The sequence below is a fragment of the Gobio gobio genome (assembly GCF_949357685.1).
Source record: "Gobio gobio genome assembly, chromosome: 10".
NCBI lineage: Eukaryota > Metazoa > Chordata > Actinopteri > Cypriniformes > Gobionidae > Gobio > Gobio gobio.
In genome coordinates this window covers 3,119,019-3,141,705 of record NC_137116.1, presented here as the reverse complement: position 1 = coordinate 3,141,705, position 22,687 = coordinate 3,119,019, and the positions used below count along the sequence as shown (strand labels likewise).

The following is a 22,687-nucleotide window of genomic DNA, read 5'->3' as shown; positions in this document are numbered from 1 at the left end:
TGCGCAGATGTAGCCTAATCATGAGCGATTGAGTCTCTTATGTGTTGTTTTCAATTCATACTGGCAGCCGGAGGGCGCTCTGTGCACATGTAGTCCACATATGGTACAGACAGACGAAGAAGATACCATGTGCCATAATAGAAGTCCATAATAAAAGCTTCCTGAGATCGCGAAACATGCAAATAGAGACATTTGAAGACTAATAAACACACAATTGCGGCGATGTATGGTTTGTCTTCAAGCCACTTAGTCTTCAAATGCTCATCCTTGGGCACATGAAAAAAGTTTGCTTTAGAGTCGCACTTCAGAACACAGCGTCTCGTCGCCATGATGTTTTCTTGTTTTCACTGGCGTCTTGGAGCGCAATAAGTGGGCGTATCGTATTCAAATAACTTGACAAGTTGACGTCATCTAGTCAGAGAAAAAGCTTCGGTCTTCTAACGATTCTTAAAAATGACTCAGAGTCGACTCTTACTTTTGAAAGAAAATAACTATATATACGGTGCAATGTCATATTTCAAACTTTGCAGGATGTTTTTGTTCACTTAGATCTATGTTACACACTACATGAAAGGTACATTTCAAAATTCCATGATAGGTGCTCTTTAATGTAAAGTGAACACATGTGAGCCATTTATTAATGAGTTACAAACATTAATAACCTGTGATTGTGAACCTCAATGTAAAGTGAACACATGTGAACCATTTATTAACGAGTTACAAACATTAATAACCTGTGAAAGTGAACCTTAATGTAAAGTGAACACATGTGAACCATTTATTAACGAGTTAAAAACATTAATAACCTGTGAAAGTGAACCTTAAAGTGAACACATGTGAACCATTTATTATTGAGTTACAAACAGTAACGTTACATGCGCTTGTCTGAGGGAGTGCCAGAGCCGTTATTTGTGTATGATAACTACAAACTTACACAGTGATTACACAATTAATATAAACACTTGAAAAACGTAGTCTGTGATGTCACCTTAGTTAGCTTACCCATCAAATCAAACACTATGTTAGATTATTATTTCTCTTCAAAGTATGAACAGTAACAGCATGTCTTCCTCTCATGAAAAGAAAAATCTCTATTGGATGCTCACCAGCGCCAACTCCTGTCACAACTCCTGTCCACTCATCTCTATGCCGACAACACTCAGCTTTATTTTTGTTAAAAACAACAGCTGTTCTGTGTCTAATCTGTTTGCATGTCTTCAAGATATTAAATGCTGGATGCACTTGAATTTTGTACAGTTAAATAACGATAAAACTGGAATAATTGTTTTAGCCCAACAGTTCTGTCTTCTGGTATTGTTAATCAGCTTGGTCCCCTCTCTTCTAATGTGCGCTACTGTGCTAAAAACCTTGGTGTTGTTTTCGATCCCACATTGCCTTTGACTAAGCAGATCAGTGCTGTTGTGAAAAGCAGTTTCTTTCAGTAAAGAAGATCAAGAAAATAATTTCTATGAAGGACATTGAAACTGCTCGGGTTATGTATATAACCCTTGTTCCCTGAGAAGGGGAACGAGCACTGCATCGGAACGACGCTTTGGGGATGCTCCCTTAGCATCAGCGAATCTGAAACCAGAATGCCAACTAGGCCAATCCGATTGGCGTGCGTGATGACGTAATCGTGACGGCATACCCGGAAGTATAAAAGGGGAGCTGGAACGTAATGGCGTCAGTAATTGCTCTGAAGCATGCGCTCCAGGCGCGCCGAGGTGTGGCGTCGGGATGCAGTGCTCGTTCCCCTTCTCAGGGAACAAGGGTTATATACATAACCCGAGCAGTTCCCTTTCGAGGGAACTCGCACTGCATCGGAACGACGCTTTGGGGAACGAATCCCAACTTGGCCACACCGAAGGGTAGCACCTGCCCTAGTGTGAAGCCGGAGACCGGGCACAACTAGGACTGGAGCACCCTAGCACCAGGCGTTGTAGGGAGATCCAGGCTATAAAACCTGATAAATGTGTGTGGGGTAGCCCACCCAGCCGCCTCGCAGATATCCTGCAAGGAAACCCCAGAAAGAAGGGCCACCGAAGAGGCCACGCCTCTGGTGGAATGAGCCCTCACGGCCACAGGTGAAGGCAAACTGCGCACCTGGTAGGCCATGGTAATCGCCTGGACAATCCAATTACTGATTGTCTGAGTAGACGCAGGCAATCCCTTCTTAGGTGAGCCAAAACACACCAACAGTTGTTGCGATCTCCTCCACTGTGCAGACTTCGCCAGATAAACTCTAAGAGCCCTAACCGGGCAGAGTAGGTGAAGCCTCCCCTCTTCCGCCGTCACGTGAGGCGGAGGATGGAATGCCTGCAGGACCAATGACCTGACCACCCTTGAAGGCACCTTAGGCACGTAGCCCGGCCTAGGGTGTAAGATGGCTTTTACTCCTCCCGGGGCAAACTCCAGGCAGGTTGGCGTTACCGCCAAGGCCTGGAGATCTCCCACTCTCCTGAGAGAGGTGATGGCAAGGAGAAAAGCCACCTTAAGGGTCAGGTCCTTTGGTCCAGCCGACTCCAATGGTTCGAAGGGGGCCTCAGCCAATCCTTCGAGAACCACTGCCAGGTCCCAGGTTGGAACTCTGGACCGAGCCGCAGGCCTCATCCTCCGAGCCCCACGGAGGAATTGTACAACCAGTTGGTGCCTACCCAGAGGCCCATCACCCATAGGAGTGTGGAAAGCCGCAATGGCAGCCACGTACACCTTGAGTGTGGACGGGGTAAGCCCTGCAGAGAAGCGATCTTGGAGGAACTTCAGCACTGAAGCCACCGGGCAGTTAACTGGGTCCACCTCACGCTCCCTGCACCAAGTGGAAAATACATTCCACTTGAGGCTGTACAGTCTCCTCGTAGACGGAGCCCTGGAACTGAGTAAGGTCTCTATCACCTCCGCCGATAGGCCAGCCTCTAGGTACCTGGTCCCCTCAGGGGCCAGACCCACAGGTTCCAAATCTCCGGGCGGGGGTAAAATATCGTACCCGCCGCCTGAGATAGGAGATCCCTCCTCAGAGGAATCTCACACGGCTGACCTGTTAGCAGAGCTATGATATCCGAGAACCAAACTCGAGTGGGCCAACGGGGTGCTACCAGAAGTAGACTGACCCCCTGTCGCCTGACCCTCTCCAGGACTCCCGGAAGCAGAGCAATCGGGGGAAATGCGCACAGACACAGCCTCGGCTACGTCTGAACCATGGCATCCAACCCCAGCGAGGCTGGATGCGTGAGGAAAAACCACAGTGGGCAGTGGGACGTCTCTCGAGACGCAAATAATCCACTTCCACTGGGCCAAACCTCTTGCATATAGCCTCCACCACCTCTGGGTGGTATCGCCACTCCCCGGGCCTCAGCCCCTGCCTCGGCAGGAAGTCTGCTCCCTGATTTTGGACCCCAGGACATACATTGCCCTGATGGACAACAGTTTCCCTTGGGACCACAGGAGGATGTGATGCGCCAGTCTGCAAAGAGGGCGCAACCTCAAACCCCCCTGCCGTGCCCCAACCAGTGAGGGAGGCGTCTGTTGAAACGGATTTCCGGCAACAGGACGCCCCCAACACTGGCCCTTGGGACAGAAACCAAGGTTTCTTCCATATGACTAGGGAACGAAGGCCACTGCGCGTTACCCTGATCATACAGAATGGATTTCCCCTCAAGGAAAGCCACCTGGTTTACTTCCCATAACCACGTCCCAGCCAGTGAGGGAGGCGCCTGTTGAAACGGATTACCGGCAACAGAACGCTCCCAACACTGGCCCCTGGGACAGAAACCAAGGTTTCTTCCATATGACTAGGGAACGAAGGCATCTGCACGTTACCCTGATCATACAGAATGGTTTTCTCCCCGAGGAAAACCCCTTGATTCCCAGCTACCACTGTAAGGGTCTCATGCAGCAGGCCAAGAGATATTCTGTTGGACGCAGCCGCAATGAGCCCCAGCAGACCTTAAACTGCTTCACAGTGATGCTGTGGCCTAGCTTCATTTTAGAGACCACCGCCCGTATGGACTTGATACGTTCGGGAGACAATTGTGCCCACAACGTAGAGAATCCCATACGACTCCCAGGAACACAGTTCTCTGAGAAGGCGTCAACACGCTACTGCGTGTAGAGTCTCAAAGGGCTAGGCCCCCTGGAAGAACCCGATATTGGTACGCTTTGCCCCAAAAAGCGAACCTCAGGAACTTCCTGTGACACAGAAGGATGGATACAGGGAGGTATGCGTCCTCTTCAGACCCATCGTGACAGACCAGTCCTCAGACTGGATCTGAATCACAATGGAGGAATTGCTAAGCATCTTGAATCTGAATCTCCTCAGAGAACGATTCAAGTACCTCAGGTCTAAAGTTGGATGCAACTCGCCATCCCTCTTAGGAACTATGAAGTACTGGCTGTAGAACCCGGACTCCCTGTCTGGCGGAGGAGCACATTCTGTGGCCTCCCTACCAACAGGGAGTGAACTTCCTGTTCCATTACCCGAACCTGCCCAGGGACCACTGCCGTCCAGACCACCCCACTGAACTTCAGGGGAAGGTAACCGGACTGCAGTCTGTATGCCCCTTTCTACAGTCGCAGGCCCCAAGCTGATATATTCGGAGGCATAACCATGCGCCGAGATAATCTGCTAAGGGAACCAGCCTCTTGAGGCCGGTCTCGGGTGTCAACCGAGCCTCCTCCCCGACCCCCTGAAGCGGCTAACCGGCAGGGCGAAATCGAGGAAGATTTTCGGTGTGCGTACGCGTTTGCTGGACCACCGCAAGTCTTGCTAGAGGCGGCTGGTGCAGCGCGCGTGCGCAGGGAAACGATGTGGCCCGAAGCGTACTAGATGGCGGGAGCACAGCCTCGATTCCCGAAAACTCCACAGGGGAGGCGACCTCGATCGCTCCTACCCGGGAGAGGGGGCTGGCCAGCAGGGGCCTCATCTAAGGGAGCAGCTCAACAGGGCCACAACACTAAAGCGGACACTGCGATTAGCAATTGCCTGAAACTGATGTGTCCCGCAGGCCACAAGGCGGCGAGAACGACATCAACTTCAGGAGGGCTCCATCTTAGATGAATATCCAGTTCACAAGTTAAACACGCTTGGGTGACAGAATTAAAGTATCCAACTTATCAAAGTCGGATAACATGACACTCAATTCCTCGGAATCATAATCACCAAACCCGTGCAACCTGATCTGAATAATAGGCTGAATAAAAAATATATCTAACTCCTCAAAGTCAGATAATATTTTAATTTAATTCCTCAGAATTAAATGTAGCCACAATAAGGTGAAACATAGTCTGAATGATAGGCTAAATATCTAACTCCTCAAAGTCAGATTATATTTTATTTAATTCCTTAGAATTAAATGTAGCCGTAATTAATCAGACAACACTGTTTTATTTGTATTATACGGACTCATAGACCCCGCATTGCCTCAGCAACGTGGTTCAAGCCGTCATAATACAATTGGTTTTCATCCCTCGAGAAAAAAGCCAGTGTCACACAATACGGTGAAACATGGTCTGAATGACAGGCTGAATATCTAACTCCTCAGAGTCAGACCATATCTCATTTAAATCCTCAGACTTAAATGCAGTCATATCAGACAATACTGATTTAACGTACTATACGGACTCGCCGTTAAGCCAACCAGTATCTCATGCACACCGATCGCGTGTGTTCACTTTAATTGCAGACCCATAACCTGCGCGCTGCCTTTTTTTCAGCAATCGCGAGATGAAATCTTGCATATTTAAGAAGTGCTTATAACTTCGACTGCCTCGATGCTGAGCACGTCTAATTCCTCAGAATCAGACCGCTCACACATCGGGTCCTCCGCCCCGGGGGAAGAAGCCGCAGCGCGGGCTTCCACATGGGGAAGGAGAACATCTGAATTGTCAGATAAAGACTGGGAAGATGCCTCAGCAGTCCCAGTCCCGCTGACAGTCCATCCGTGAGCCCCATGACCAGCCTCGCCGCACCGCCTCGGCGGATGCGGGACCGATCCACGGGGCTCACGAGGCTGGCCGGCCTCATCGAGCACGGCCAGCCGAGAGCGGAGCACCCTGAGCGTCAGCTTCTTGTAATGCTCACAAGCGGCTCCCTCGAGAGCCGCTCGAGCATGCTGAACGCCCAGGCAGTGCACACACAGCAGGTGTGTATCCGAGCCCGACATGTAGCGAGGGCAAGGATGCACACACTGCTTAAACTCTCTAGTGTTCTCACACTCCATCATTCACACACTTTTTTACTGACGTACAACAATAAATAGACAGACAGTTTTGTTACACAGAGCGCTATGCTGAAGAGCGATAACTGACGCCATTACGTTACAGCTCCCCTTTTATACTTCCGGGTATGCCGTCACGATTACGTCATCACACACGGCAATCGGATTGGCCTAGTTGGCATTCTGGTTTCAGATTCGCTGATGCTAAGGGAGCATCCCCAAAGCGTCGTTCCGATGCAGTGCGAGTTCCCTCGAAAGGGAACTGTAATTCATTCATTCTTTTATAACATCAAGGTTGGATTACTGCAATTCACTCTATCTCGGTTTGCATAAATCTTCTCTAGAACGGTTGCAGTTGGTGCAAAATGCGGCAGCCAGATTATTGACTGGCTCTAGAAAACATGAGCACATTACTCCAGTGTTCGCCTTTCTACACTGGCTACTAATCAAGTTCCGTGCTGGTTTTAAGATTTTGATCTTTGTTTTTAAAGCTTTACATGGTCGTGCTCCCCAGTATATTTGTAATCTCCTCACTCCACATACTACCTCCCGATCTCTTCGCTCTTCTGGTCAATTTCTACTCAGTCCCTCGTTCTCATTTTAAAACTAAAGTTGACCAGGTTTTTGCTGTGGCTGCTCCTAGGCTCTGGAATAGTCTTCCCCGTCACATAAGATCTCCCCCTTCTATTTCTATGTTTAAATCCTCTTTGAAGACCAATTTTTACATCACCAAGTGCAATGCAAAGTGTCAGATGCAGTGGTGTAAAGCACACTGCCATTGGACTCTATCACGCTTCTCTGTCTGGCAATCCGATGGACGAGTCTGGATTTGGGGCTTGCCAGGAGAACGGTACTTGCCTGACTGCATTGTGCCAATTGTAAAGTTTGGTGGAGGGGGGATTATGGTGTGGGATTGTTTTTTCAGGGTTTGGGCTTTGCCCCTTAGTTACAGTGAAATTAACTCTTAATGCTTCACCATACCAATACATTTTGACAATTTTGACAATTTCATGTTCCCAACTTTGTGGGAACAATTTGGGGATGGCCCCTTACTGTTCCAACACGACAGTGCACAAAGCAAGGTCCATAAAGACACGGATGAGAGATATTTGGTGTGGAGGAACTTGACTGGCCTGCACAGAGTCCTGACCTCAACCCGATAGAACACCTTTGGGATGAATTAGAGAGGAGAATGGTCAAAAATTCCATATGGAACCCTACAGATTAAAAATGGGATGTCATTAAAGTTAATGTGCATGTAAAGGCAAAACATTTGGCAATATAGTGTATGTTTTAAGTTTGTTTTAATTTGTTGTACAGCACTTTGGTTTCAACATCTGTTGTTTTTAAATGTGCTTTATAAATTAATAAACTAAACTTATAAGCAGTGTAGGGGGTAACCAAGTAGTGCATTCACCCATTCATCTCAATGCAGTTGCTCAGTACTCTTTGCTCTGCTAATAATTTTAGATTGTTTTACATTTTACACTCTGGCTACGGTGTCATAAATATTTGGGTCCACCCAATCAAATGGGTCCTTGTAAAGATAGATGTCTGTGTTAAGGATTTGTGAATACTTGTAGAGTAAATGGCTTGTGTAGAGTATAGGCCAAGCCAGCAGACTAATTAATAGTCTAGAAATATGTTAAGCTACTATGTTGATGCTAATGTTTAATTTGACTGTCTATAGATTCAGCAATTTACCATTATACATCTATTTAAGGATATTCCAAGGTTACCATTAAAAGGTAAGCCTACAGAACTGCTTTGGCAGATCCTATAAAGTGCTGCAGTGATTTTTGTAGGTCAGCCTGTAAGTTGGCTTCACTCTTGTTTCCTTGACAAAATCCCAATTGGGTTTTCATTTTTCTTTTTCATTGGCCTTTTATGGATTATTATAGAAAATAAACTCAACTAAAGTTTATGATTCTTACACGTTTTGTTCATGATAATCTTCAGAAATGAACACACCTTTTATGAATTTTAATGCCTAAATACAATTACTGATGTATTTTATGTGGTAGAATAAAACATGAAGTCGGCTTGAAACAGAAGTTGCAATACTTGTTACTTCCTTATTATGATCTATACAGTATCCGATGATCATGTGATCTCATGTGAGTGACAGGTTGTCCCACCCTCACGAGTTATTTTGATTAAATATTAAATTAAAACATAAAACAAAACAAAAAAACATTGACTTTGGGACAATGCAACCAGAAGTGCTAAAATGCTAACTTGTTTCTGGGTATGGGCCTATACAAATACATAAACCCTTACCCTGCCACACTATTGTTTATGACTTTGATGTTCAGTGGTCACCTTTCCAAAAGGTAAGCATTTAAAAAACATTTTATTTGTGTACTCTTGACAACATTGTAAGAATAAGGATGACTGATGTCTGATAACTCATTTTACCACAGCATAGCTTTATTGGTACAGAATACTTCCCTCTTAAGAGCATGTGGGAAATAAATGGATTAGGGTAACAGGAAGTGGTGTGATTCTAAACGTTTACTGTTAATAAAAATCTTCTAAAAAGAGGCTTTGTTTTCAAAGTCCATACATTTTCAGTTTTCAATGTCTATTTACTGTAACATTCCCCAACACAGTACCAAAAAATTTGTATGTGATCAATCAATACTTTGTGCTAAATTAATGTTTATATGTGTTTGCTTTCTTTTAACAGGAAACAAATTCTCCTACTCTCATGCCTGTCTGATGATTGTGGGGGTGTGGTGCTATGCCATGGTGTTTGCTATAGGTCCCTTGGTAAATTGGGGCCGCTATGGCCCTGAACCCTATGGGACAGCATGCTGCATAGACTGGTAAGTGCATGGGAGGATGTTAATGGAAACACTAAAGGATTCTCAGAAAACCAGCCATAGCAAGCCAGGTGTGTGCAATTTATACACCATTAGTGGCATCAGCGCTTGCTGTCGCAATACTAAGGTGTATTGTGTGATTGCCTGGGTGATTGCCTGGACATTGCAGTTGTTTAGGTGTGCTGAGTATTTTTAAGTGTGTTCTGGGTTATTGCTTACTGGCCCAAATCAAAATGAAAAAATGTTTTGTCTGTTTTATCATCTGCCAAGGGAAAATTGTAAATGTGATCACTTTGATAGTTTTTATAGAGCAACAGAACTGCATTGTACTTTTCACTCTTTGAGAAGTCATCCTACAAATGGCGTATTTATAGTTTCAACTTAACTGGGATATGATAAATTGTTTTAACATCAAACAATGACACACTTTTTAAAGTGATCTAATGCACTGTGTTCTATTGAGCTCACATGGCTGCACTCTAACAACAAAAAAAAAAAACATTATTTTTAAGGATTTTATTTTTAGATTTTGTTTGTTTATAGGATGGAGTGTAGAGAGGAAATTAGGCTGTGTCTTATTTGTCCCCTAAGTCTGAGTCAGGTGGCTCAGTGACAAATGCTGGTCATCTGGGTGAATGCACACTTCAACAGCTTCTCAGAACATTTCCCTTAAGAAAATTAACCATGGTTTTTAAGTGTAGTAACCATGTTTTTTTTTTTGGCTTATTGATTACCATTTATATAACCACAGTTTTACCACAAATACCATGGTTAAACTATGGTTAGAGTAGCAAAGCCATGGTTCTTTTGTGGTTACCATGGTTTAACTATAATAACCATATTTTTTTATTTTTTTATTTTTTGTAGTAAAACCATGGTTCATTTTCCCAATGCTGTTCCTGGAGGTCTGCTGCAAAATTTAGATCCAGCATTAATCAAACACACCTGAACCAGCTAAGGGGGGCACGTTCAAGCTCAAACGGTGCACAACGATTTGCTACGGTTTCCGGGTTAAACAACATGTTTCTTGGAAACGGTGCAATGGTGTGCAAGGGAGTTTGGGATACGTTTTCCCTTGTTTGGTGGGTGTGTCAAAAATATCAGTAGCAACATGTATATAAACCACAAGGTCCAAGTAAAGTTGTTTACAAATGTGTCTGCTGCAGCTCTGTATATGCAACAGTTGAAGATATTGGAAGGCATGTTTGTCTTTTCATCCTGAAATGCGAGGCAGATTATGGATCACAATAATTAGGAACCACAGTTTCCACAAATCCCTTCACTCGATTGGGATGTTCTTTTTTATTCTGGATGGCAAGGAAAGTGACTGTAACATTGAGCGTATTTTGCAGTATTAAACACGTTATCATACCGATTTCATCAGGCTCTGAAAATTCTTCAAAAAGAACATAAAGAATGGCCTTCTCAGCTGCCATAGTTGCAACACTTGCGTCATCAGAACCGTCAGCATTGAACTTTTTGCAATGCTTTGTCGGGGCTGATCGCAAACAGATGTTACAGATAGGAACTCTGCAGGAAGTTTGCTCTCCAGGAACAGGTTTGGGCACCCATATAGCTATAGCAGGGGTGTCCAAACCTCCTCCTGGATAAGAGTCTTTGTGTTTTAGTGTGTAGTGTACTCTATTCAACGGTTTAGATGTAAAACACAAAGACTTTTAGTCCTGGAACTATAGCAATACTGCCTTAATGTTCTGAGAATCTGTTGAAGTAGCCATTCACTTAGATGACAGTGTTTGTTGGCCTTGTTCATATATCCCGATTGTTGGTTTCACTGGGCCATCTGACAGATACTGGGAATTATTGGAAGCATGTGAGCAACAGCCCTAGTGGCATAAATGGATGAGGCACTGGCCTCCTAAACTTGGGATTGTGGGTTTGAGACCCATTTGGGGTGGGTGGAAACATGCTGGGCCTAGAGGCTGAGGTCCTGGATAGAAACAATCCTCGGCTACGATCATCTTCATAATTAAAGTACCCAATCCAAAATAAGAAGTATTTTCCATAGATCAGGCATAAAACACAAAGCATATTGCTTAAGGGGTGTCCAAACATCCTGCAGAGTTTACCTGACCAAACACACTTTGGTTTCTAATAATCCTGAAAAAAATCTAGCTGTTTCAGGTGTGTTAGGGCTGGAGCTGAATTATGCAGGAACCTTCAGATATCCAGAAACATCACTGGGCATCCATGCATACAGCATGAGTGTTCTGAGAAGCTGTTGAAGTGCTCATTCACCCAGATGACAAAATGTTTTTGCTGGCCTTGTTCAAATGCACAGCAGTTGTCACTGAGCCAACCTGACTGAGACTTAGAATTATTGGGGAATGAGTCCTGAAACCTGGAAGTGTGTAAGCATTTTTGCACTTCTGGTTCCATCATCCCAATGTCAACAGGTTTGTATTCATGGGTTTTGGTTAAATACCTAAAATAAGGTGTGTAGTTAACACTAGCTCAAGAATTTGCTCCGTAGTTAGGGTTTGGGCCATATAAGGAAAATAATTCAAAGCAGATTTGACCCATCAGCCTCTGGGTTATTGGCCTAGCACACTTTCGCTGTGCCACTCTGCTCACCTTAAATCAGATCCCATACCCAGTTGTCTTCAAAACAGCTTGTGTTTAGGCCCACATTACTGTTTCTTTTTCATAGATAAGGTTTGGCAAAAACAAACTTGGGTCGCGGGTCGATGACAGATAAAACATTAATGTGTTGATTTTAATAAAGACACGGAACTCTCATTTCACAGTAAAATATGAGAGAAATTTAGAAAAGGAGAATTAAAAACAAAAAATGAAGGAAAGAAAAGAAAAGTACTGTGTGGGAGCGTTTTACTGAAATAGTTAACCAAGACGAATCAAGTGATGGGCATGTTATATGGGCCCTGCTTAAACGCCAGATGGAACTCAAACCCTCCTGGCTTAGGAGAAAAGTTCCTTATCCGTTATTTGGCTTATTTGTCTCCAATGATTCTCAGTCTTAGTCAGGTAGCCCAGAGACACCAACAAACTGGGCATTTGAACAAGGACAACAAACATAGTTATCTAGATCAGTGTTTCTCGACTCCCGTCCTCAGGACCCTCCCCCTGAATGTTTTACATGTCTCATTAATTGAAAACTCGCTAATTTAACTCATCAGCTTGTTAAATAGAAAAACATCTCAGACTTTCAGGGAGGTGAGTCCCGAGGACTTGAGTTGACCTAGATGAATAGCTACTTCAACAACTTCTCAGAACATTAATGCAGTATTGCATCAGTTCCAGGATTTTGTGTACAGTGGAATTCAATCCTTATTAAGGGTCTGGGCATTTTTATGCCATATAAGGTAGTAACAGAAGATGGTTTTGATCCATCGACCTCTGGGTTATGGGCCCAGCATGTTCCCACTGTACTATTCTGCTTGAAGGGTATCTAAGTAAAAAAAATCTTAAAAGATGACGGTTTTGTTTAATCAATTTCTGTATTATGCTCTTTAATCACTCTGCTTAAACCCACTCCAGATTGGACTCAAACCCACAATCGCTGGTGTAGGCTGCAAGTGCCTTATTCATTACGCCACTGGGCCTGTAGCTCATTTACCTCCAATAAATCTCAGTCTCAGTCAGGTGACCCAGTGACACTAACAAACTGGGCATGTGAACAAGGGCATATCAGGGGCAGTGAAATGGAGAGAAAGGTTGGGACGACTCTTAGGGCCCTGATCAGACGATCAGTATTCAGTGATCCGTGATTACAGCCAGAGGCAATTAACTGTACAGGGGGGTCAGAATCTCTAGCGGTGCACCTGATTACCATCACCATGATATGTCCTGATCTCTATTTCAGGTATGCACCAGGCCAGGACGCTCTATCCATGTCCTATATTATCTGCCTGTTCCTCTTCTGCTATGCCCTGCCTCTTACCATCATCCTACTCTCCTACATCCTGATCTTCATCACCGTACGAGAGTCTCGGCAGGCAGTACAGAAACACGTGTCGCCACAGACCAAGACGACAAATGCACACATCCTCATTGTAAAGGTGAGAGGAACATCACAGAGTCAATGCTAAAAGCCCGGGACACACCAAGCCAACGGTCGGCTGTCAGGCAATGTTGGGCCTTGTTTGAGCGTCGGTTGTCTTCGTTTTTTGGTGTGTTCTGCACGGTTGGCTCTTGTTGGACACTGACGCTATTTCTGCATTTCGAATTGCCATCGGAGCTTGTCGTGAGAGAGATCGCTTAGCGAATCAGTGCAGGAGGGCCAAGTAATAAAAAATAACTTTCCAATTAATTGCTAGTGGGTCGCGGCTGAGACATTAATGTGTTGATTTTACTAAAGACACACAACTCTCATTTCACGGTTAAACGCAACATGCGTCACTCTTTTACTTTCGTTTTCAACAACAACAACGTATCCTCAGAGAAATCCAATCAAGGAAAACATATACACAAGCTTAACAGAAATTATTCTGATAAAAGTGTTTTCCAACATAATGATGGAAATATTCATGTTTAAAGCTTATTTTTTTCATAAGGAACTAATGTGCAGACTCTTTTTAAGCTATGCAGTTACGGGGTCCACTTGTTTAAGCATAAAACAAACGGAAGGAAGGAAAGAAAAGTATAGTGTGGGAGCATTTTTTGAAGTAGTTAACCAGTAAGGAATCAAGGATTGGGTTTGTGATATGTAATGGCTGTGAATCACGCTTAACACTGAGAATTAGAATCGATCCCTACCTTAAGGGACTTGGTGTAATGACATGCAGAGTCAGTGAAGATTTTTAATCTGTGTGTATATAGGGTCATTCTCTATTTGGAGTGACAAATGAGAGGCAGAAATTTGTCAACATTTTTCTCATTCTTTTCAATAATATACTTTATTGATATGGTTTTTAAAATAGTTTTCATTTGCTAATTCATTCATTTAATTCAAAATGAAAGCTTAATGACAATTCAAGTTCCAAGTACTTTTAACGAAATCCTGTTGACAAATCATGTTTTTATTTATGGTGTTAATGTCTTTCGAGGTAAAATGAAAAATGAACGCCATCATTGTGCTAGTTTCAAAGGCAGTGGGTATTGTGGAAGTATTTATAACATTATTTACTATATCATAAGTAATGAACCATTAGGTGTCAGGGTTCTGCTCACTCTTGGTTTTGTGTCAGAGCCCTGACACTCCTGTATTGTTTGTCTTGTGTGAGCGCGCAGCTTCGAGCATGCTCGAGCTGTGTGCTCTTCTGTCCTTGTGAGTTTTGTGTGTGGGGCGTGGTGTTCGGATCCCAGCACTTCGGTCTAGTTTGGTTTCGGTTTTGTGTTGGGATTCGGTCATTCATGCTCCGCGTGTTTGTCTTCTATTGTCAGAGGTGTCAAGTAACGAAGTACAAATACTTCGTTACCTTACTTAAGTAGAAATTTTGGGTATCTATACTTTACTGGAGTAATTATTTTTCAGCCTACTTTTTACTTCTACTCCTTACATTTACAAGCAATTATCTGTACTTTCTACTCCTTATATTTTAATAATAGCCTCGTTACTCCTATTCCATAACGGCATGTTTTCATTCCGGCTTGACGTCAAAAAAAAAAAACTATCCACTGTATCCAGATAAATCGCGCCATCCGGATAGAGTGAATTTGATTGTGGTTGGATGAGAAGGATAAACACAAACCATTCCGACACCCTATTGGGTTGTACGCGATCAATCACGCCTGCACCTGCACAAATCACACACCATGTTGCCAGATAGGGCGGGTTCTCGCCGACGAGAGCACGCACTTTCAGCCAATCAGCGATCAGCAGGCAGACGAGCTCATTCATGCCTTTAGCCGGGTTTTTAGCGTGATAACTCGTAGCTGTATATTCTAGAGGTGTGCGATACCGCTAGATTTGGTATCGATCCGATACCAAGTAAATACAGGGCCAGTATCGCCGATACCGATACCAATATCGATACTTTTTAATAATTAAGGTGGATGCGTCTTCAACCTAAATCTAAATGAATTTTCATGACTTTTAATTTGTTTTTGTGATTTGCATTTTGGGTTATTAATCAGTAGGCTACTACAAAAGCTTTTGTTCAGAAACAACTTTTGGTTACTTCTGTTTTATTTAAATAAACAAAGTTACAAAATGATTACTTCACAAATATAAAAAATGTAAAAACAAATTCTCTTTTCAAGTAGCATGTTAACAAAAAATGTTTCTCCTCTTTAGTGCACTTCTTTTCAGGATTTTTTTCTTAAATAAAGAAAGTCACAAAGTTTTACATACAATGCTCCTCTTTCTCTCTGCTGCCATTCTGCGCCTCTGACTGACTGCTGACTGCTGGTGGTAGCGCTAGTGGTGAGTCACGTGACGGTACAACACAGGAGAGGGGGAGGAGAGCAGTGTCGGGCACGAGCAGCACTCTTGAGAGCTTGCTCTGCTCTGTGACAGCAGCAGCATTTTGACAAACACGGCCAGGTCGCAAAACGAGAGAAACTGAAACTTAAGTATCGATATTTTCACGTTGGTATCAATCAATACCGATACCAACGTTGGTATCGATATTATCGATATTAGTATCGATCTGCCCACCTCTAGTATATTCCAGTGATCGCTATGCCAGTGGCATAAATACACAGTAAGTTGTATCTACAGTAAAGAGTGGGAGAGTGACTCAACTCTCAAACGTGAATTACACCTGTGACTCGAAGACTCTTTATAAATATAACCGTGACTCCTGTCCATCGTCATATACACACTTAGGACATCTGCAACTCAACCCTACAGCTGCTGAAAGAGGTTTAAATAAACGATTAATCCGTGTTGACTGTACTAAGTGCATGTGCCATGTACTTCACAAAAGACGTACTGTAGTTTTGTCAAAGCAAAGTGCAACAGTGGTAAGCGCATTGTTGTTATTTTTACATGTAACCTGTTTATTACATTGCTTTTTCCAATCTCTATATTGGGCACTTTTTGCACATAAATTAGCTTCTTACTGTTGACATTGTGTTTTTCTGAGGGATTGCCGTTTTGACAGTTTCTACCTGGACACAGTCATATTTGATCCGTTTTACTAGGAATTTTTTGTATCATCAATGTTATGTTTTAAGGAGATAAAATGGTAACTTACTTATCAACATTGATTGTAATGGCAATAAAATAATATCAAATTATTTTGGCAGTTAAAGTTTTGGGATTTTTCTTGGAGTGACTAGTTGCCTATAAGTATTGTAAAGGTGCAAAAAGTCAAAATTCAGAGGCATGTTATCAATAACCATTTTTTGAATATAAATGTTTATTTGGTGAGTTTTTGGGCTGGAAATCGTCAACCCAATCTGGCCACACTGATCACACATTCAAATAATGGTTATTGATAACATGCCTCTGAATTTCGACTTTTTGCTCAGTAGTACTCATATGGTTCTTAAATGTATTTGCATTGTCATAAAATGCGTTGATTTTCAATGGGAATATATGCAGCTGAAACGGGTAGCCTATGCATCTAAAAAATTTCAACATTAAATTTTTAATATAACATTATAGTCATTATGGCCTTTAGAAAAATGTTTTTTGAGGAGGTGGGGTATGCACTGTGGCGCGGCCTAATCTTTTGTCCTTAAAGGGATACTTCACCCAAAAATGAAAATTCTGTCATCATTTACTCACCCTCAAGTTGTTCCAACCGGTATGAGTTTCTTTGTTCTGAAGATATTTTGAAGAATGTTTGTAACCAAGCAGATTATATGCAACCATTGACTGCCATAGCATTTTGCCCCTACTATGGCAGTCAATGGTTGCTCTATCTGCTTGGTTACAAACATTCTTCAAAATATCTTCAGAACAAAGAAACTCATACAGGTTTGGAACAACTTGAGGGTGAGTAAATGATGACAGAATTTTCATTTTTGGGTGAACTACCCCTTTAATGGCATTTTTTCCCCTTACATTACTTTTACTTTTATACTTTAAGTAGTTTTGAAACCAGTACTTTTACACTTTTACTTGAGTAAAAAGCTTGAGTTGATACTTCAACTTCTACAGAAGTCTTTTTAAACCCTAGTATCTATACTTCTACCTGAGTAATGAATGTGAATACTTTTGACACCTCTGTCTATTGTGCATAGCATTCTATAGCATTCGCTCGTTCTTGTGCGCTCTGTCTTGTAGTGTGAGTCTGCGCTCTTCTGTCCATGTGTGTTGTTTTCTGTGTAGCATGCGGCCGATATAAACACAACCACGTGCTACACAGAACACAACACACATGGACAGAAGAGCGCACGCTCACGCGATAAGACAGAGCGCACGAGAACGAGCGAATGCTCATTTCATGTTAAATTTTGTCTTGTGTTTTATAGCACACGGCTTATGAGTTCTTATTGGCTGTGTGTTCATGTTTTGTTTGAGCACATGGCTTGTCATATGTTTCTTTGTGCCATGTGCTCTCATGTCTATTGTCGAACTATTGGTTCATTTGCCCCACCTGTCTTCCCTCCTTACCCTCTTTTGTTTGCTCCCTATTTATTCCCCTTGTGTTTGCAATTCTGTGCTGGATCGTTGCGCAGTGCCTCGCGTCTTGACCCCCCCCCCCCCCCCCCCCCCCAGTTTATTTTTTATTATTAAATAAAAAGCCCTTTATATCAGCATTTCTGAGTCCTCGATTCATCCCTTACCCCATCCATGACACTAGGCTGTTGTGGCGATTCTCAATAAAGGAAATGACTGAGATGCTCTTGAGCAAGGCACCTAACCTCCAAACGTTCCCCGGGCTGCTCACTTCTCCGGGTGTGTGTGTCTACAGTTTGCAGTGTGTTCACTACTCACTACTAACATGAATGGGTTAACTGTACCATACTTGGCCATCACATATCACTATAAAAATAATTTTAATTCAAAATTTTTAATATATGCAAGCACCATAAGTTAATAAAGAGTGAAACATGATATTGTCAAAACACTAGCAAAATATATGGAAACTATTAAGAAAGAAGAGTAACCGTCACTTTCAATAACCTTTATAAACAATAAGTACTTAAAATATATTTCCCTGTTTACTTAAAGTATCAATTTTCATTATGGTAACACTACAGACATGTTAAATATACTGTAGCAAAGATAAGGGACACCATCTGTTACCACAAATGAAGAATGACCCATTTAGACGTTTTCTCCAGAACATGTAGAAATGAGTTATTTTTGTTTCTCTTCTAGCTCTCTGTGGCTGTATGCATTGGTTTTCTGATCGCATGGAGCCCCTATGCTGTTGTGGCAATGTGGGCGGCATTTGGAGAAGCCAATAATGTCCCACCTATAGCCTTTGCTTTGGCAGCTATCTTTGCCAAATCCTCCACCATCTACAACCCTGTGGTCTACCTGGTATTTAAGCCCAACTTTCGTAAATCTCTGAGTAGGGACACAGCTCAGATTCGCAGACGAATTTGTTCCAGCCCATGTAAGGGAAGCCCTGTGCCTGGAGAGAAGGATCTTCAACGGCAAACATCTCTACGCTGCAACAAGGATGCTAGCCACTCCACTCGCCTCTCCAATGGCCTGGCAGACAGTCACGGGGCTTGTCTTCATTGCACTGAGGCGGACCCTCAATGTCAAAAGGCCACACCTCAAAGGACTGCCTGTGTGCTGATCGGTACATCCTACAGCGAGGTGACTGTGAGTCAGATGCCGGAGAAGATGCAAGCTGACCTTCTGTGAAGGCCCTGTAGGCTCTCCTCGTGCCAGCATGAAAACGGATTTAAGGAATAGATGAATGGTCAGCCTCAAATGAAAATTCTGGCCACTAGAGACAAATTTGTCAGACAAGCTGTGATCAGAAAACACTGATGTCATGTATTAGAACTGCAAAACAATTGACCCTGCACAAAGTCCCGCCTTAAAAGGTTACTGACCAATCTTACCATAGCAGCTGTTGCCGTCCACCATTTCATCAGACTAGCTTGTGCTCTTTCACTGAAAATCTGTTCACAGAAATATGCAAAAAAGATTAGTTAAAGTTAAAAAACAAAAATCCAAATCATAGTTGTTTCCCTCTTAGTATGAATATGTTAGCCTTACTGTTAGCTATAAGCTAGCATGCAAATTTGCATTTAGAAGATATACGCATTCAAAACTTACAGTCTCTCACTTCTGCCAATATGGATCAATGAACTTGATGACATCACTCTGCACTTCAGCATCTCATCAGCTTTTCTGTCCAATCAAATGTTCTCTAGAATCTGAAGCCCCGCCCCCTACATTATAAATAGACACTGAAGCTGCGGCTGAAAACGGTCACTTGTTCACACATTTACTGTTTTCTAAATGGTGAATGGCACATAGTGCACTATATAGGGGATAGCGGGATAGGGAAACATTCATTCAGACAGTGTAAATATGATTTCATAGGGGAGAATGAAGTCTGGTTTCACGTTAGTGTCATGCAAACCGCTGCAGCGCGCACAGTCTGCTCCAGTCCAGATACACGATAGCACAAAGCGGATCCCACCCTGTCTTCCTCTTTCAGTGGAAATTACGTCAACACATTGAATAATGCTGCACGTTTCAAGGCACTTCAGTGGGCCTTTAAATAAGGCAACCAGCTGCAAAGCATTTTTTAGTTTTCGCAACTTCCGTAGTTAGTTGTGCCAACAAATTCTTTTAAAGGTAGACTCAAACTTCCTTTTTAAGTTAAATCAACCTTCCTCAGAAAGTACATCTGAATAGTAATTGTTAAGAATTTGTTTAAAATTAAGTATGTGGTTGAATAAACTACTAGTCTAACTTTAAAGTTGGTATGAAATAAAAACCTATTTATTTTCTATATTCTAAATGCATGTTATTGATGTTATTGTGAATAATTCATCCATGAATATGTTTCTTTTTTTTTTTCTTTTTTAGTTAGGGTTAGGGTTTTGACCTCCTAATTTTATTTAACATATCATAACTTTAGATCTTCCGGTAAAATAACAGATTATGCCAGACTAGTGATGGGCAATTTTGAAAGAACGCTTCGTGAAACATCAAACCTTTGTGACTCATTTGTTTTGACTGAGGATTTGGAGCTGTAATCAAACTGCCAAAGTCACATGATTTCAGTAAACAAGACTTTTATGTCATGGCTGTTTCAAAATTTTAATGGTCTGTCACTAGGGGGCAATCTCACTCTCTCATGATTTTTATCTGGTCTCAGATCAATTGTATTTACAAATTTGTCATTTGAATTTTGGCTTGCACTTCTGAAATTATATTCCCATGTAAGTCATCAACCATCGTCCCACACTGACTAAACACCCCCTGGCTTTGCCTACTATCCACACCCCAAACTTTCACTATAGGTTGAGCTGGAAAGAGATTGATGGATCTGAGCATCAATGTTTTGATGGTGATTGGTAGACCATCATTTAGACTTAAAGGTAGGGTAAGCGATATTTCTAAGTTGTTGCTGAACATTGTTGATATTTGAAATCAACCCAAACAAACACACCCCTCTCTTCATTGCTCCGCCTACAAAGCTCACTCTTCAATCCTAACCGGCCTGCTCCAAGTTGGTCTCGAACCCCGATCGCTGGCATGCGAGGCTGTCATGCAGTGCACTAACAAGGACGCTAAACAGTACACACAGCCTTCTGTCGCTGTCCTCAGCCTGCACAACTCTCACTAGCTGACCTCCATTACACACGCAATGCAAGAGTGGATGTCTATTTATAGTGAAAGAAGCGGAACAAAAAATTGCTTCACGAAAAATAAAAGGAATGATGAACGAACTATAAGAAATCACAAAAAATGTCCATACTGTACAGTACACAAGAAGAAATACAAGCAAGAGTCGGTTGTTAGTTGCCAACAGCACAGCAGCTCCAGACAAACAATGACACTCAAAACCAGTGTTACTCTTCGTCTGTTTTCAGGCCTTCCTGCTTAGCTCTCTCCAGCGCTGGGAAGCTTTTCTAATATTAACGTGGGTCCTAAAGCTCCTTCCTGTTCATAACCCTTCATTTTCCAGTGATATTCTTATGAGCTTTTGTAATGTCTCTCAGGCATCTCTCTTTCAACAGTCTTTCTTCAAATCTCCCTCTTGCTCTTTCTCTGTCCTCTACCATCATACGCCCCCTAAACTTTCAAACAGAGTTTTTCAAATATCGCTTACCCCACCTTTAAGTTAAACCCATAAATAACATGCTCATAGTAGTCAACGAACAATAAACTGTAATAAAACTGCAATAAAATCACCTTTAACTTTTCTGTTAAGAATTTTCTGTTATTTGTGAGAAAACGCTTCCCTGCCAAACACGAAATTTTCCGTGTTTCCTTTTTTTCACTGTTATATGCTAAGGGGCGCTATTAAGCATCTTCTGAATGAGTACAGAATCTCCTGATCAAAACAAAGACAAGGAAGACGCAAAAAAACAAGCGATCATACACTCTAAAAAAAAAAAGGTTCTATATTGCACCAAAAATGGTTCTTGGCTCGTAATCATAGGGGAACCTTTTTTAGTGCTATATAGCACCAATTTTGGTGCTTCAGTGGTTCTTCAGCGGTTCTTCAGAGGTTCTTCAGCGGTTCTTCAGAGGTTCTTCACCGGTTCTTTGACTAAGGTGCTATATAGCACCTCTGAAGAACCGCTGAAGAACCACTGAAGCACCAAAATTGGTGCTATATAGCACTAAAAAAGGTTCCCCTATGATTACGAGCCTTTTTTTTTAGAGTGTATGTAAGCTACGGAAGCTACTTTGCGGGGCTTCCGTAGTAAGCAGATGCATATAAAATAACGTGATCATCAACATTAAACATCATATACAGTAAATCAAAACTGCCTATAATGTTATTGAATGAAATGTTGACCCAGAACAAACTATAGGACTGTGAAGCTTTGGAGGTGTTGATGGACTCAATCTACTCCATCTGTTTGATCATCGTTCTGAATCTGATCTGGATGTAGTCTTTGACAAAAACGTGTTTTTCTCAGCTTTTTGTTCAAAATTAAACTTACCCATATTTAACAGTTGATAAAAAAGGAATGCCTAAAGCTAGACGCTAACGCTAATTTGACCTGTTTAGTCAATCTGGCCCTTAATAGCTTGAAATGGACTTCAGAAAAAAATCCCAGGGCTGCTGACTTTGACATTACAGCTTAAAGGGTTTAGGACTGTGCACGTTCCCAGCCAACATTTCATGGTGGCGCCAATGTTGGCACGATATGGGCTTGAGATATGTGTTTGTCCAAAGGTTTCATGTCGGTCATCTGAATAAGCCCAATGTAAGGCCCATACCTTAAGCCCATATCATGCTTACATTAACCCTTCCATGAAATGTTGGCTGGGGTTCTTGTGAAGGCATCAGCCAACAAGCGTTATCATGGTGTCATCTTCCTGCTGCTCCCGATCGGTTAGTCACATGGCTTTTATTGGTCAGGTGATTAAAAAAAACAACATATACACAACTGAGTGCCTATATGCAGTATTGGTTGATTTAAAATCGCATACATGCACCAGCTGAGCAACTGTCATTGAGATGAATACGAATGCTAATGATTAGCTTTCTCCATATATTAAACCTCTTTGGTCTGAGAGAGCGACAGTAACCAAGGGGCCGGAACTTAGTGAAGGGTCAATTCTGGAGAACAGGAACTGGAAAATCAGTGAAATCAACTACTCCAATTTACTATCCACTG

The 22,687-nt window shown here is 42.5% G+C and overlaps 1 protein-coding gene across 1 annotated transcript in view; it reads left to right on the top strand.

The window, feature by feature from the left end:
- Positions 1-21,260, top strand: part of opn7d (opsin 7, group member d) — a 108,568-nt gene extending 87,308 nt beyond the window's left edge. The window contains exons 5-7 of the mRNA XM_079826877.1: positions 8,902-9,040; positions 12,879-13,074; positions 18,234-21,260. Of these exons, the coding sequence (XP_079683003.1) occupies positions 8,902-9,040; positions 12,879-13,074; positions 18,234-18,731 (833 nt within the window). The 3' untranslated portion in view covers positions 18,732-21,260. The remainder of the gene's footprint in view (positions 1-8,901; positions 9,041-12,878; positions 13,075-18,233) is intronic.
- The last annotated feature ends 1,427 nt before the right edge of the window (positions 21,261-22,687 follow it).